At 36.5% G+C, this 17,684-nt stretch overlaps 1 protein-coding gene across 3 annotated transcripts; it reads left to right on the top strand.

Annotated features, from left to right (window-relative positions):
• Window positions 1–87: 87 nt before the first annotated feature.
• Window positions 88–16,888, top strand: SLC25A40 (solute carrier family 25 member 40). 3 transcript variants are annotated; one of them, XM_083870937.1, is made up of 12 exons: window positions 88–239; window positions 1,017–1,135; window positions 3,168–3,227; window positions 4,398–4,504; window positions 6,258–6,325; window positions 7,929–8,053; window positions 9,345–9,518; window positions 12,870–12,886; window positions 13,204–13,285; window positions 14,842–14,922; window positions 16,466–16,692; window positions 16,814–16,888. In XM_083870937.1, the coding sequence occupies exons 2-11, from the start codon at window positions 1,042–1,044 to the stop codon at window positions 16,579–16,581; spliced, it is 924 nt and encodes a 307-aa protein (XP_083727063.1). In that variant the 5' UTR covers window positions 88–239; window positions 1,017–1,041; the 3' UTR covers window positions 16,582–16,692; window positions 16,814–16,888. The 3 variants fall into 3 exon arrangements, with proteins under 3 accessions (XP_083727063.1, XP_083727062.1, XP_083727064.1); XM_083870936.1 differs by having other exon boundaries at window positions 12,777–12,886; XM_083870938.1 differs by lacking the exons at window positions 88–239; window positions 1,017–1,135; window positions 3,168–3,227 and adding an exon at window positions 3,631–3,778 and having other exon boundaries at window positions 12,777–12,886.
• The last annotated feature ends 796 nt before the right edge of the window (window positions 16,889–17,684 follow it).

Below are 17,684 nucleotides of genomic sequence, written 5' to 3'. Positions count from 1 at the left end.
GGGAGGGAAGGGGGAAGGAGGCCCTTGGCTCGGGAGGCGGGGTGGGAGTGGCAGCGTTCTTCTCGCCACAGCCCGGGCTGTGTTTGGGTGGCGGAGACCTTTACCCCGGCCGGGCGCTGCTGATAAATGGCTATGTAGGCGATTCTGGGCAGCGCTCCCGCTCTGCGTGAACGATGCGTGAAAAATAGACAAATCCCCACCCGCCGCTGCAGTTGTTCGCACCTGAGAGGCCGGAGTTGGTTTGTGCAACTTAATCTTTCTTATCTAACTTGGGGCGTAGTGAAAATAACCAAACGTTCTTATAGAGCCAATGAAAAGTTTAGATCAATGTCTCTAATAAAGTTCGGGCTGCCCCTCAGCTCAGTGGTGCATTTTGAAAGAGACACCTCTATTTGGGGATTTTATTTTCTGAAGTATTTTCTATTATCTTCTCCTATCCTGGCTAGTTGCAGATGTTGTGAATGCATTCCTCAGTTGCTGTGTTCAGGGAATTAGCGTTTGATGGTAGCATTATTAGTAGTTAGTCCCTGCTGTTGCCCGAGGAGCGAGCAGGGGGCACAGGCGTCCCTGTGGGGCTGTGCAGGTTGGGCCAGCCAGGAGACCTTTCTGGGCTCTCTCAGGAGAGATGGAGCAAGGGAGGATCTGGATAATTATTCTGCACTTTATGGGCCACAGGCTTGGAGTTCATCTTTGTAAGGATTAATTGCATATTCGTAAACACTGTAGTTAAAGGTAATACGCGTTAGATATGTAATGTGGCTTGCAAGAACATAAAAATGTTGGAATACATGCAAAAAGTATTTCGAAGATTGTTTTTAGAAAACTTACTTGTAAATCATGGCTCAAATACTCTCTAATAGAATCTCGAAAATTACTGAGATGCTTGTATATAAGTAGAAAAGTAATATTGCTGGTTCTACATAACTGAGTAATCGAAATTGAAAATATTTATCCCTTGACTTTTTTCTGCAAATTTTGAGCATAGTCTTACAATATGTTTTTCTGTTCCTCAACAGGTTTTTCTTCTCCAGGGATAAAGCCATGTCTGAAATTAGTAATATCAACGTACAAAAACTGACCATTGTTCAGCAAGCCATAGCCTCTTGTTGTGGAGCTATAATTACATCATTATTTGGTAAGGCAAACTATGAAGCTGGCCACAGAGAGAATCTTACAAAGTGGTTCCTCTTCAGTTTGACTCAGCATGATGTCTGCTTATGGATGTTTCCACTAATACGTTCAACAAAGATATTTCTATATAGTTTTCTCTTTTTTGTTGTCTTTTAAAAAGAATGGTTAATTGAAATCTTTTGTGTCCCTGATAATCTCTATTTCTGAACATAAAAATAATATTTACTAACTTTGAATTTCTATTTCTTTTTTGTTCCATTTGGTATAGTTATTCATTGTTTTCTGCTGAGAAGAAGCAAAATCATTAATAAAAATTAATTTCCGTATTTCCTGCTGCTTCGAAAATATTTTAGATAAAAGTTTGCTTTAGAGTACAACACACAAATCCTAAAGGCTAGTTCCAGTCAGGCATAGTAATAACGTTCTCTGATGTCTTACCTTGCCAAATACTTTTATTGTTGGATTTGGTTTGGGTTTTTTTGTTTTTTTCCCTAAACGTTTCTTTTAAGGATACATTTTTGTTACTCTATTAAACTTCTGGATAGTAGATAGAATTCATCTTCTGCTTCACATTCAGTCATGTCACTCCTTCCCCATGCATAGCTAAGGAAGTATTGGTTGATTATATTCAGCACTTCCTATCTCTTGGAATTCTACAAGCTCATTAGCTCATACTTTGTGCTTCTGTTGCTTTTTGGTTTAAGATAGCCTTTAGTTGTGACTTTGGTTTTAATGTCAATTAAGCTGCAGGGAAATGTGCGATTTTCTAAGCATGATTTCCCCCCACAAAAATCTCCAAATATTTACAATACAGAATCTTACCAGGAATGTGTCAAATTATAGTCTTTTTGTTCTGTTTCGGTATGTGGCCTGTACATCAGACCTGTGGAATTCCAAAGATGGATTTCAATTGTGTGTACATACTCACAATTCTAGTACAAGGTAAGGTTCTGGTGCTCAAGAGAGGTTTAGGAGACTGGCTTCTGTCTGAAGTGCCAGCCTGGGACGAGCTAGAATAGCATGAGTGGCTGAAATGCTACTGGATGGCAGATTTTAAGCAATTTAGTTGAATTCTAGGGCCCCCATTTTGATCCCTACACTGAGATACTGAAGTGTGAGCCAAATATTCAACCAGCTGTTAGATTACTGAGAGGCAGCACAAGAGAGCTGAGGTGTGACTGCATTGCCTGAGCACAGGAGTGTCTTCAGTGAGACACAGATTGGTGTTTAACTTTAGCTGACACTTGGTGAGCAAGGTTGTAGGTCTTGTGTCATTTCTGTCAACTCCGCAGGTATTTTGGATACCTTAGAGACTCAGATGGGACCAGCTCCTTATATGCAGGCAACTGAATCAAGCCCTCAGCCAGTATAATCAGAGGAAGGTGGTCCAGCTGCCCAGTGTTCAGCATGTCTCAGCCTGTGATAGTTGTAAGGGCTGCAGTGGAAGCAGTGAAATGTTCACTAAACCTTCACTCACTTTTCAAGAACCCCAACATTTTACCTATTGGCTACATGCAGAAAAAAAAAGTACATAATGAATTGAACTTTTTTTTTTTTTTTTTTTTTTAAGTTATATTATGGTCAGTTTATTGAAACATATGAAGAATGCTGTGTTATTTTATATGCCAGAGGCCAAAATTTGATTTTGTATGCCTTGGGGTATACTACTTATAAAAGTTTAACAGCAGAATGTTATATAACAAGTTTTAGCAATTTCTGACAACATGATACAGTGGTTTTTGAATGAGCTTTGTGTATCTCTAATATTTCATGCTTATGCAACTGTTAGTAAATTAGAAAAGATAGATTTGATGTCTTGCAAACCATACAGGGTATGTAGTTCTCTTTTGTCTCTGATAACATTGTCTGCTAACATCTTTTTCTCTCTGCCTGATAACATTGTAAAAACTGTTAGGTTTTTCTCGCCCTCCCCGGAAACAAAAAAAGGGTTCTAGAAGTTCATGATAAGATACCTGTAAACTTCTACATTTTCAGGGCATCCAGGGTGTTTCTAAATGACTTCTGTTTCATTTTAGTAACTCCTCTTGATGTTATCAAAACCCGACTGCAAGCCCAAAGCAATCCATTCCGTAAAGGTAAACAAGCAAAAGTGTAGTGTAATGGGGGACACAGTTTGCTTTTTGCTCTTGCATTTAGCTGATAGTTGTCATAATACTGTGCTCAGGTGCAGAATGTTTGAATTTGTTTCTCCAGTATAACTGGGGTGGGGGAGGCAACAGACCAGCATATACTAAACAGACACAGTAGAAAAAAATCCCATACCTCTATACATATCATTTTAAACAGGCTTTTTTTTTTCTTCTTCTTCTGTCCTAATATTTTCATTACGGCAGAAGGTACAACTAATACTGAGTTGAGTCAAACAATAAAAAGCTGTTACTAAATTAATAAATGTTTCATCAGAGAGCTTATGTGATCAGGATGTTATATCAGAGTTCGTCTCCTCCAGAATCCAGAGATTTTTGAAATGGAGAAGTCTTAACAAGTCACTTGCCACTTGGGTTCTAAATAGATGAAGATATTGTGCTCTCAAAGATGTGGTAATGGTTCCTACTATTTACTCGTACTTAGTAAATGAGATTTAAAAGGAAAGAAGATGACTGGTTTTGCATATTGGAATGTGGAGGTGAGTATTTACACTCACACTTGCAAACTAAAATCGGAAAAATACTAGTGCCTTCTATCCTGATTTAGAGTAAGTTCTAAATCCTTCAGAAATCTGCAAATGTGAAGCTTGAAGTATGTTTTTGTAATGGCAATAATATTTTATCAAACAGGTTGAAAGTACATGATGTAGAAGAAATAAAAAACAAATGGAGGGGATAATCTAGTATTAATACAGACCAAGATAATAATAATAATAATAATACAGATAAGATTATTACCTCCACTTGGAGTGGATGCTGAGGCTATTTAATAAAAGATTTTAAAGTCTGAAAGATGTTCACAGTTACATACAACAGTGATGTTCAGGTCTTGTGTGGATTTTACCTTTCAGCAGATGGTAGTATAACCCAAACATGTCTCTTAGAGCCACATGAAGGCAGTTCCGTTTAGTTGGGCAGTCTGAGTGGTACATTTGAACCCTATTTCCTTTCACCTCATTTGTCATTACTGATTTACCAAAATTATTTTGCCCCTCTGTGTCTGACCAGAGATAAATTTGTGCTGCCATTATATACAATTTGAAATTGCTGCTGTGTAAAAACAAGCATTAACTATATTCTTATACACCATTTTAATAGGAAAGTGTTTTGTATACTCCAGTGGCCTTACGGATCATGTATATGTTTGTGAAAATGGGGACAGCAAAGCCTGGTATAAAAAAAATGGGCATTTCAAAGGGACCTTGGTAAGAACATTTTACATGTGTATAAAACTCTGCATTTTTAAGTAGCATACTGTAAAGTTTTCAGGGTTTTGCAGGTTCTACTGGAATCTGTTATCATTGGAGAGGGTCTTCATATGGTTACAGTGCTGATTGATGAAATTGGTCACACTGCTGATTGATTATACCTTCTACAGTCTGCAATAAAATACATATTCCTTCCTTAAGATGAACAGGGAGGCAGCTGCACAGTTCTCCTCATAGGTTTTATAATTTTATTTTCCCCACTTCCTCACATACTGGTAGTAGTTACTGATTGCAGGTAATAATTTTCTCTTACCTGCTTACAGCCCTTGTGCCCACACATATCCCAATATAGTCCTGAGCTAAACAGTGTTTAAAGTTAAGTTCATGTGTCAAGTTCTCTATCCATTGAGACTTACAGGACTAGCATTTTCCCAGACACTTGAAACAGACTTGCTGGCAGATACTGTCATGCTGGTTCATTATTCAAAATTTCTTTTGACTCTGACATGAAATTAAACCTATGATCAAGGATTTTTCAGAATTAAAATATTGAGAATGGGATGTTAATGCAAAAGGTGTCTTCAGCAGTTTTCCTGGATTTTTTTAATTAGTAACTTTACAAGTGTGATTTCTTTCAATTAGCTCTACTATATAATTTTAGAAAGTTACTTAGTTTTCTATTTGACATGAATGTATGCCTGGTTTGGCATAACCTTAAGAAGGTGATTCTTAAAGAAGAATGACTATCATATAACTTTATCTTATTTTTTTTTTTTTAATGAGTTCTATCTTTTATCTATGTCTGTTTTGTAAATTTGTTGAAGCTGGGTTATAGACATATTAACTAGCTAGTATAGAAATGTCTTTTTTGTTAAAAAAGACACTTTTTGTTAGGGATTCTTAGCTTCCTTTCAAAGCTGGTCAGGTTTGTCATAATAAACCATTTCTTTGTTTTTCTCATTCAGCTTTTTATCTCACAGGATTAGCCATCAAGGCTGTCTCTTCTAAAGCTATTTGCTTTTTTCTTCCTCTAAGTCCTTTCTGTGGTCTGCCAGACTCTCTGTCTTTTGAGGCCCTGTGATAATGTTTGGTCTTAGGCGTATTCTAATCCATTGAATCTCAACCTCTTTCTGCAGATGTTTTAAGAAAATGAGGTATCCTGACATTGCAAAATCTGTGTTTTGCTTGTGATTTCAGTTGAATGATCTTCAAGGCTAGTGTTGCTCTGCTGTCAGTTTCCTGAGAATATACAGGACAGCTGTAATAATAAGCTTGGTATAGTGTGTACATTGCATGTATGGGCTCATATTGTCAGAGCAAGCAAGTATTGATGAATCTTTGAGAATTAGTTGCTGTTTCATGCCTAGAAACTCTGCTACATATTGAAAAAATATTTTAGTGGATTTTTTTGAGAAGTTTCCACTAGTTGCTGCAATGCCATATTAGTTCTGAAAACAGTTATTCACAAGGCTGTCAGTCACTGAGAAACAGTTAGTACTTTGGCTTTTTAAAGATGGAAGGAAATTTTTTATGTCAGTCCTATAAATTATTCTGCTCAGCTCAGTGGAACTGCTTGCATGATTAAGTGTGATAGCTTGTGTAAACAGTTACAAAATTGGGATCTTACAATGATAAGCCATTTAGAAGCACACTTTTAAAAACATTAGTTTTGTGTTCTGCCAGGTAAAATATGTTACGAACTACAAAACTTTGTAGCTAATTATTGCTCTTTACCTGGTTGTATTTTCAGGATGCATTTGTGAAAATTATTCGAATAGAGGGAATTAAGGTGCTGTGGAGTGGGCTTCCCCCAACACTGTAAGTCAAATGGGATTTTTGGTAACATACTGCAAGTTGTTAAAAAAATTACTTAATTATTTTTGAAATTATTCTGCTTATTTCTAAGTTACTTAAAAAATGTGGTCAATTCTGAAGTTACAGACTCATCAGTTTGCTCAGAAACATCTATGGACAGTGTGATTTTTGCCAGATTTTAGACTTTCCTGATACATTCTCAGTAGTTAAGCAGGATCAATAAACTTCTCATTCTGCTTTTTTGTTGTTGTTGTTTTACTATAACTATTCCTTTGATAGAATCATCAAATCACAGGGTCAAACCTGGTCACTGGAGAGGGCCTGTCTTCAACACGTTCTTCTTGTTGTATCTTATTACTTAATGACTTGCTATCAGCAGCACAGCTGTTTCCAGACACTCTGGTGTTGCACCTCGTTACCCTCACTTAATTTTTGTAATCATCTTCTTTATTTCAGAGAACTTTGGGGCTTTATTCTATCTGAATAAACAGATAATTCATTTTATCTCTACAAGAGCAATTTACATATTTAAACATTGCAATCAGATCTCCTCCTGGTCTTCTCTTTAGGCTTAACAGCCCCAAACTGTTTTATCTTTTTATTCTTATTAACCTGGTTCAGATAGAAATTAAGACCTCTATAATTATGTTCTCCTTCATAAACCAAAAAACTTTTTGAATGTAACTTGTATCTTGTAAGGTGCAAAGTGGGAAGTGCCCAGTGGGAAGCACTGGTACACTTTTAATTTGCAGACAGTGCTCAGTGTATAGGCACAAAAAAAGCAAAGCATGGTTGAGCTCAGCCTTGTTTATCCTCCAGTATGTGGCAACTTCAAAATATCAACCTGAGGACCTGACTGAACTGTTCCAGTTAGTACAGTTTTTTACAAAGCATGTGTTTGTTCTGTTGTCCAGCAGAGAACTAACTTCTTTACTGGAGAAAGTCACACAAGTAGAAGAGAAGATCTAAACTAAGCCATGTTGGTTTTCCAAGCATGGCGCTCCTCAGTGATTTCTGGTAATGGTGGTACATCCTGTATTGGCACAGACATAACACATAAGTGTAATTGCCATTTTATAGTAAAATTTGGTCCTTTGCCCCTACACTGAATGATTATTGACTCCACCTGTTGTTACTGTAGTCTGTACTATGCTGGTATGGAAAAAGCTTATATTTATGCATACTACATTGTCTCTCAAGTAGTGAGTACCATGGCTATTGATCAAGAGCATAATATCCAATTGTTACACAAATGAAAGTTAAGGTTAGTAGTACTTCTGTAATGTTTTGTTTGGGTTCTTCATTTTCAGATCTTTCACTTCCCATTCTTTATCAAAATAATTCTGGTATCGAATAGATTTTGACTGAGATAATCTACCATCATTTTACTAATGGTTTTCCTTAATGAAATGAAAACCTGGCAAATGTGTGGGTTTGAAACTGAAGCAGTGAATCAGAGCTGTGGGATTAGTGTTTTTTTAATTAATCCATTACAGCTAGAGATTTATCTTTTTTTAAAAATATAAATAAAATATCCATACAAGACAGTTTACTTTATTCTCCTGCTATCCTTGTATTAATTTAAATTTCCTCTTTTATATTTTAGAATAATGGCAGTTCCTACCACAGCAATCTATTATACTTGCTATGACCAGCTGTGTGAAGCTTTGAAAAACAGACCAGGAAAGCATGATGAGCACATTCCAGTTATTGCAGGTTCCTTAAGCAGATGTAAGTTATCTTCTGTTTAAAGAGAAAACTGGAACATAATACCTGTATGCTGTTTTCTTGGATTTGTTTTACTGACTTTTATTTAAAATAAATAGGCTGTAGGTTTAAATGAGGGATAGGAAGGAATACTGTCATTACCCAGTATTCCTTGGGCAACAAAACCTTCTAACCTGGAATAATGAGATTTGGTTTTGCTGAAACACTTTAACCACATTTGTAATTTGTTCAAAATTTTATATATGTAGATTTCTACCAAGGACAGTTTAATTTAGGTCTGTTCTGTCATCAATCTAATAGTAAACATTGTTATTTGCTATAATGGAAGGTACTGAGGTAATTATAACAAAGATGAAAATTGGGCTTGTACTGGTTTTACTGCTGTATGATGTGGATGGAATTTGTTACTTTTGTTTATCTTTTTTCTCATTTATTTTTGTAAAATTAAGTCAGATAATATTATTTTAGGGCTTTCTTAGATGGGTGTGATGATGCAGTTCCATGTTCTACCTGTGACAGCCACGGAGGCACTAACAGACCAGCGGAAAAAGAATTGCTATTTTGTAGTGGTGAAGCACATTGTCCGTATTAGGCAGTTCCAGATTTTAAATTCATGTGTAAAACTTATTCCAGCAACAGAAGAAAAATTCTTGAATCTAGTAAAAATTTTAATGTCTGTTAGCTGTGTGATGGTAGCTTGTTACTGAACAATGACTCACTGACTGCTGTGCAAGATGCAAGAGTTACTTTTATCAGCTACAGATTGCTTGCTAATCATTCCTGATGGTTTCAAATAAGAGTGGCAAAGATGCTTAGAAATCAATAAAATCTGAAATCTGTAACCACAATTCTGTCCTTAACACAAAAAAAAAAAAGCCTCAAACATCAAGGTCGCTTTCTTCAAGTTAGAGTTTAAAATGGCAACTAATGAAAATAATTGAGTGTAAGTACTTGAAATTTTCAGTCTATTTATGTGTTAAATCAGCCTATTTGTGTTAAAATGAAGATTTTAATTTACAGCATATTTATGTGTTAAAATGAGGATTCTCAACATGTTACATTGATTACAACATGCTAACATTGAAAAAAAAACCCCTAAACTGGAAATGTAGGTACTGTGAATAGGCATGGTTTTCTTATCTGGAAAGGAAACTTATTTTGGGAATTAGTTCAAGGAAAATGGGAGAGTTGAAAAGAATCAAATATATAAAGTAAGGTGAGACATGACTTGAATGTTCAGGAGATTTTACTATTAAATATTGATTTTTCTAAAAAAGCCATGTTTCCTTTGCAGTTGGTTCTGTTACTGTGGTGAGTCCCCTGGAGCTGATCAAAACCCAAATGCAGTATCGCAGGTTGTCCTACAAGCAGCTGTACCTGTGTATCAGCACCAAAGTGGCTGTAGATGGGTGGGTCTCCCTGTGGGCAGGGTGGACTTCTACTATTCTGAGAGATGTACCTTTCTCAGGTAAGGTTTATTTTCTATGCAGGTTTTTGTTTATGTTTTTATATTCTTTTTCTGTAGTAGCTCTTAGGTAGTTTTAATGGTTGGCTTTAGGAATGACTGAGATTTACTTTTTCTCTTTTGGGCATTTTTGTTTATAAATTCTCTGAAGATGTGGTTTTTCCCCTCCATTTTGTTTGTGCCAGATAGGATTCAATGTTACATTCCCTTTCTCTGTACTTAGATGCTTTCTTCTCATCTCTAGCTTACACAATGACTGCTTTTGAAGAGTTTCAGTTGGAAATTTTCTCTGTGATAGAAATAGTGGCTATTTTCTGACAAACATGCTGTATCTAAGTGTTCTGTTACATAATTTTGGAAACATGTACAGAGAGTGACACAGTAGTGTCTTCAAGATTTTATTTTTTTAAATCAAGATTAATTTGTTTGTATAACTGCTCAAAAAAACTCTTTAGCAAGACTCCAAAGCTGAAAGCCTAGAAGAAGAAAAGTGTGATTCAAAGCATAACTAGTCCTAGGGCTATTTCTTAAGATAACTGGGACTGATGTTTCAGAGGAGACTGCTAAAGGAGCAGAAAGCCCCTGTTTCTTTAAGGCCTGTTTTTGTCAGAGCAGTTTTGGATCATCAGACATCAAATGTCGTTGAAGCAGTTTCTGTCATTGGGGTAGTACCAGGAATAACATCTTTAAACACTTTATGTTGGCCCAGAAAAATTCATCAAGCCTATTTTTAGAAAGATCCTTATTCAAACCTGGTTTTGGAGTCAGAGAACCTTTGAAGTGTTTTACCTGCTGTCTCTGTTCTCTTACTTAATCCTTAAGATGATCTGATATCAAATTTAATTTGTGTTTCCAAACAATCTAGTGGGCCAGTCATTGGTTTGGGCTGTTACAGGACATGTGTACCCAGAGTAAATTTTGGCTGTGAACCAAACTGAGACATAAGTGCAGTATGATGAGGATATTTACTTAAAAATTGCAGTTGGTAGCTGAGTTAACTTATTTCAGCTGACTTCTTTTTAGAATTTATCATGCTCTGTTCTCTTTTACTTAGCTACTGGACATTGTTTGAAAATTGTGATTGCAATGTATTTCCTGCTAAAGATCCAGTTCCTTGATGAGACTTAATTTAGTCTTCTGTGATAGGGAAGGGTTCTGAACCTATAAAAACAGGGTTTCACTAAGGCTAAAGACAACTGCCAGAATTCATCTGAATCTTTTGTCCGAAGTGCTTCCTGTTCAATATTTATTTTTAATTTACGTATTTTTCTTCTCTGCCAAATGCAATTTTCTCTTTGGCTGTTCTCTAAGATTTGCAAGAAAGCTCTCAAATTCTTCATCTGATTCCTGCTGTCTGACTTCAAGTAGAAACTCTTGTTCTTTTATTGATTTTTTTTTTTTTCTGTAGCAGTGTGGCTGGAACTAGTGAGCTTCCTTCCCCCTGCTGCTTTTAACAGAGAGGGAAGATCAGAGCACTGTGAGGGAGTGCACAAGGAAGAGAGATGTGCATTCTTCTGAGCCCTTTTCAGATTTCCTGTGTCCATACCTGCTGTTCTTCTACTGATCCAAACCAGGCTTGTAGAGTTTTAGTTAGTTTTCACACTGCTCTGGCATTCCCTGGACAGCCAGCGGGCACTCCCTCATCTGTGCCAGGTACTTTGTGGCCACGATGGTAGAGGCACAAGTTAACCTATAAGGCAGTAGTTGCATGTTGAGAACTACTCAACCAATAGTGCGCAGGCAAGTAGAAGCATTAGTAAAGGAAAATGTATTAAAAAAGAATCCCAAAAGCCACAAAATTCTGCTTATATAGAGCCTAAGGGCATTTAATACAGCTTAATGCCTTTTGTGACTGTGTTTCCTGATAATTTTTTTCCTTATAACTACTCTATCTGCTATGATGTGCTCTCTTTGTACCTTCAGTCTGAGCTCTTCAGTTTGAATGATGCCCCAAGGGCAGCTGAATCTCTGGTATTGTCAGTTTGCACCTTTGCTGCAGGGAGTTCAGTCAGCAATCTCAAGAGTTAAATTCAGTGTAACACTGAGTTGAGAAAGCAGGTCCTATTGAAAACAAACAGCACAGCATGATTCAAGAAGCACAGGATAATTAGAATTCCACTCTCTTCCTAGCCCAGTTCATTACATGTTCCAAGTATGTTCCTTGGGACACTAGCTAGATTGATCAAAACTTAAGTTATGAATGTTTATAAACATAAAAACTGGTTTAATAATAATATTTGAGTCCTTCTTTAAGCAGTGTCACAGACAATATAAATGTAAATGGTATTCAGGGAAATGAGTCCTGTAAGCGCTTAAGAAAATTTTGGATTTAGATAATTTATATTAAATTAGGGGTTTGTACATTTTAATAGTAGGCTCTCCTCAAATTCTCAGAATGCCTTCTGAGATACTGCCTACTTTTACTTTTGCAAAATGTTGGAGGCTAGGCACATGTGCTGGTAGTCTTCATGGCAAGAAAATGCTGTGAAATTTTTCTGCTGGCACAACCTCCAAAACTCAGCGCTGAATGAGGCATAGTTACCTTTCAGGAGGTGGAGCTATCATTTGAAGTATTTAGTCAACCAACTGCCAGGAGGAATTACTCTCTAATTCAGCCCAGTAGTATATAGTTTGCAGTTTAGTTAGGAACCAGAAAAAGTGCAGTTTAGTTCAGCAGGTGGCCACAGAAACAGATGTTATTCCTAAAAGTTGTTTGCTGGCTTTCCTTTGACAATCCCCACAGAGGCATTCCCCTATTAGTAATTCCAGGGCGCAAAATCATATTTTTTGGTTCTCTCAGAATTAAATTTTATACTGTGCCTCAAAAAAAGTATGTGACAGTCCTGAGCAATATTTCATTTTGTATGAAATGTGTTTTTATAGAATTAGTGAGATCTATGAAACATGAAATATGCCTGAAAACGTAGTGAGTAATTAGAAGCTTACATTTTGATTTATGTTAAATTGAATGTGAGTTTTATAGTGCTTGGGTTAGATTGCATGAAGGTAGGGGTCACCTAAGGGAATGACAAATGATTAGGCTAATTTATATCATATGAAGAAATTTGGGATATGGAGAACAAGGAGAACACAGCAATCTGTCCATGGTTTATCACATAGGACAATTATTATGCTTTCAGCTCTTGTTTCTGTTTGCTTATTTTGCCACAGTAGAATTCTTACATCTGGACTTGATAAAAGAATTTTTGTATTTGACATACAAATCTCCTGTAATGCAAGTTTATTTTTTTGTAATCATAGCAATGTATTGGTATAGTTATGAACGTTTCAAGAAGATGATGTGCAAGGAAGTTGGTGCAAATGAACCTACATTTTTTGTTTCTTTTACTTCAGGAGCAGCATCTGGCTCTGTAAGTATATAATTTCATTTCTAGTACTATTCTTTATTATTATCACTAATAAGCTATTTAAAAGAGGTATGATTTTAGATGATTCTCTTAGAAATGTTGTATATTTTGGAGTATTTGTACTTTAAACACGTGATGTGGCATTCAACTCGGCTAAATAAATCTGAATAAACTACAGTGTTCTGACATACAAGACTTAAAAATAACGTGTGCTTGGAATATCAAATCTAGTTTTAAATTGTGTGTGCATTTTAATTTAAAAATTTAGGGTTAAATTTTAATTTTTTCATGCACTAACATTAACACTGGTTTCCTGATAGATTGCAGCTGTCACAACTCAGCCATTTGATGTAGTGAAAACACATAGGCAGACTCAACTTTGGGATAGTGAGACCTTAAAAAGTAAGTTGCTGGTAAGAATAAAAAAACCCTATAGTGTTCCAAAAAATAAACCCCATTATTTTGGGTTTAGGTATGGCTTTTGGTAGAAATTTTAAATATTTGCCACTTCTAAAGTATATGTAAACATTTTATCACTTGTGTGTTTTTTCTTCCCAAGTTGTAGTATCTGGATAAGATTTTTTTTATCCCGTAGGAGAATACCATATTTCATTAATGGCATGGAAGACGGAAAAGGTGTGAGTTCAGTACAATTTAGCTTAAGATGGTATAAAATTGAATCAGAGGAATCCAAAGCTATTACATGTAGGCAGACCAATTGCAAATTTGAGATGTCCCTGCTTGTTGCAGGGAGGTTGGACTAGATGATCACTAAAGGTTCTTTTGAACCCAAATTATTCTATCATTGAAGTTAATTATTTCTAAATAGGCAAAAAACTTCAATAACAAATATTCAGATGAACAGTGATCTATTCAAAAAGTCTTCAACAGAACATTCACTACCACTTGCTCCTACATAATATTCTTGTGATAAGTATTAGACTAGAAAGTATTGTGCTCAGGTTGTGTATTTTTTTACCTTCTTTTCATGTAATTTCAAAAAAAAATTTTTTTGAGGGCATGAATGTCCCAATTAATGAATGTCCCAACATCTTTAAAGGATGAAAGAGGAAGTTTCTGTTTAGCTCTCATCCGTAGAGTACTGCTCTGTTTCGTACAAATTGAAGTTGTATATTATACCATTTTTTCCCCATTGCTTGGGATGTGGATCAGTGAAAGACTTTCATTAACCTAAATAAATATTATATCATGGCTTTAAGATTACAGACCATTAAAAGGAGTATCCAATAGTTTCTGCTTAGAAAATAAGTGGTTGCTTTTTGGCATGAGGTTTCATTTTCTCAGGTAATTTTTTTTCCCTAGTGTAATTCTTGAAAAAATGTATTATTCTTCGATTGCAGAACAAATATTAAAAAAGTTTTAAATATAAATAGTTACCATTTTAAATTCTATTCCTGTGATGATTAATGTAAGAATTCCTTCCTAAGACCACTTTGAAACACATCTGCCATATATTTATTAGGTTAATATTAACCAGATTAATTTATATTTTTAAAATTCCATTAGGTAATCTTTAATTTGTGCCAGTTTAATTCTTTCCAAATCCAGTTACTGTTAGATTTGGATACTGACTATTCATCTACATTTTGTCTCTCTGTGACTGCAAAAATACTTTTTGGCTTTCAAGAGTGTGGGGTATTCCTGATGAATGTATTCTGTGAAACCGCTTTGGCTTTTTTCCAACTGTATCAGCAATCCAGTAAAGACTATAGCAGCTGTTCATATATCTTACTCTAGGTGTTACTACAGGTCTTGCTTTTTCAACTTGCATGTTTGCCTACTGTAATAACATACTGTATAAATAAGATGGATAAAATTAACAAAAAAAAGGAGTTAAACCTAATAATTACATCAGTGACTGTCTCTGATTTCTAAAAATATTATTCTGTGGTATTGTAGGGATTGCCTAATTCACTGTTGTCTTATACTGTATTGAGTTCCACAGAGGGATGATAAATCAACGTGGGCAGTTATGAAGAAAATTGTTGCTAGAAATGGGATTACTGGATTATTTGCTGGTAAATTTTTTCCTATCTTTAAAAAAAATCAGACTAGAGAGTTCTTAATCATAGATGTTTACATGCATAAATTATACATTTCCATTTCTGTGAACACTGTCAGTTATGCAATAGTGTGCAGGTATAAAGCAAGACATGCAGACTTTGGCCTCTCCTGGGATCTTCTTGGTAGAGTACCATGGGATAAAGCCCAGGAGGGAAGAGAGGCCAAAGAAAGCTGTTTAATATTGAAGAATCACCTCCTTCAGGCTCAGGAACAGTGTATCCCAGCAAAGAGAAAGTCAGGTGAAAACTCCATCAGGCCTGTATGGAGGAAGAAAGAGCTCCTGGACAAACTCATACACAGTAAGGAAGGCAGCAGAGGGTGGAAGCAAGGACAGGTAATAATAACCTGTCACAGAGAAACGGTCCAAGCAGACAGGGATCAGGTTATGGCCAGGGCTGTCAAGGGCAACATGAAAAGCTTCTATAGGTATGTTGGTGATCAGAGGAAGACAAGGGAAAACCTTGGCCCTCTCCTGCATGACTCTGGCAGCCTGAGGCGGAAATGACAAGATACTGAGATTAAAATGATATTGAGATAAAATCCTATTGTAGTTCATACTGAAATGATCATCTGCAAGAGACATTCCAAATCCAGGATACTTACCAGACTTCACCACACTGCACTGGCTCATTGGATGCACAGCTGGTTAAGCCTTGCAAGACTTGTATTTGCTGAAAGAGATTAAACTGCTTTACTCGCCATACAGTGATAGCATGGCTGGCTAACAGGATTTGCATATTTCAGAGCATTGATGCTAACAGAGTGCAAGACAAAGCATCAATATTATTGATATTACTGAGTTCTTAGATTAAACACTTACACTTGAGTCTTGACACATGGGTAGCAGAGTTTAGAGATAACCTTGATCAGCAGGCACCAGATGGGTTCAGTTGGCCAGACATAGCTGAGATGACTGGGTTTAGTGTGCCTGGCTCCCTGCTGCTGTTCCAAAGCAACGCAAGTTCTCCATAGGTCGTGTGTCATCTGAGCTGGCTCTCTGCAGATGTCTGCATTTCAAGTGGAAGTAGAGGGCTGGCTGTGTGTGGACAAGTGGATTCAGCCTTATTTCCCTTATTCTAAACTGAATCACTTTCTAACCTCCACTGGCAAGATCACAGTTAACTCTAATGGGAGACATTTAACACTAAAATTCCATCTTTTATACACGTGACCAGGATACATTTTAGTAGAGGCCACCTCTTGTGTGCTGGAGCACAGGAGCCCTGTGAGTCCAGGTGCTCCAGTTGTATGGAGTCAGAAGGGGCAGAGACACAAGGGATGTGAGGCAGGCAGACCATACAAGATGGCAGAGGTGAGGCCATAAGGTTATTAGACTCACTGGTAATACATACAGCCAGTAAATTCAGTATTTTGAGGTGTGTGAGGAGGTACAATCACAATACTATGGTATTGATATATTGTGATCAACATATTGTACTGCAGCACTTGGATCTGAAAACAAATAATCGTGAATACTTCTGTTTCTCTTCTGGTCAGGTATTACTCCACGGCTGTTTAAAGTTGCTCCTGCTTGTGCCATAATGATCAGCACATATGAATATGGAAAGTCTTTCTTTTCTCATTTAAATGAAAAAAAGAATCAACATCCTTAATTCTTCTTCATCCAATTGTATGAAGTCAAAGTATATGACAGAAGTTGTGCCAAATTTAAATCTGTGAAGATGTTTTTTAGAATTCCCAGTGAATTTCTACCATTACATTTGGTAACTAAATAAAGCTTCATTTTAAACTTTCACAAAGAATTAATTCATTCCTTTTATTAAGACTAAGAAAAGACACATCACCCTTAAACTATCATTGAAGATTTTATGACTTCTCTTGCAGCTGGAGAGGAAAAACAAAGGAAGGAAGAACAAAAGAAAAAAGAAAGGAAGAAGAAAAGTTGAGGCTGGACATTGCAATGGAGAATAATGACTTCCACTGTGTTAAATTTTCAGTCACGATTAAACATTTTAGTTGGGTTTTAAAATTATGTTTAAAAATGTTTTAGGCTTCCAACTGGAAGATACATTTATTTCTCAGGAGGTTGATACAGAGTGAATTCAATAAATACGTATTTATTCTTGCTGCTTGTCATGTGTTTCATTCTGTATTTTGTGTAAGTGCATATTATAAAACTTCTCAGGTTTATTTTAAATGAAAAATTCAGTTAAACTGGAAAACTACTTATGCGCGTTAGACACAGAGAGCATGGTGTATACACTCATAGGGGCAGCAGGGTTTTTTGTTTAAGGTAATACTCAAAAAAATTAAAGCACACCTATGCATTGAAGCCAAAGGCCTGTACAGGTGCTCTGCAGGAACACTCCTTTGCCTGTTTCTGGGAGGTGCAAGTTGTCACTGTCACAACACTCCAAGGCAGGGCCAGGCCATGTACACTTTGTGTGGGGTCACCTGTCTTGGAAGGCCAAGGTTGCTGGCATAAGGAGAGGCGATTCCCTGCCAGCTTGACTCAGCCCTGTGCCCCTTTTAAGGGAGGAGCATGTTCAGGTTGCTGCCACAGGCACAGGCCGCTCTGCCCCAGTGTTCTGCACTCCTGGTAGGAACAGCTGCAGCACTGCACTTGCCAGTAGGCACTCAAATTACTAAATCAGAGCAGCCTCTGATTTAAATTATTTTTTAACTACCCTCACTACCTCCCTCCTTTAATGCATTTTCAATGCAGTTGTTGAATTTTACTTTTTTGTGTTATTTT

Source organism: Zosterops lateralis, assembly GCF_965231275.1.
Source record: "Zosterops lateralis genome assembly, chromosome: 1".
NCBI classification, from domain to species: domain Eukaryota; kingdom Metazoa; phylum Chordata; class Aves; order Passeriformes; family Zosteropidae; genus Zosterops; species Zosterops lateralis.
The sequence above is the reverse complement of the archived record's forward strand: the minus strand, read 5'-3'. Positions and strand labels throughout refer to the sequence as shown.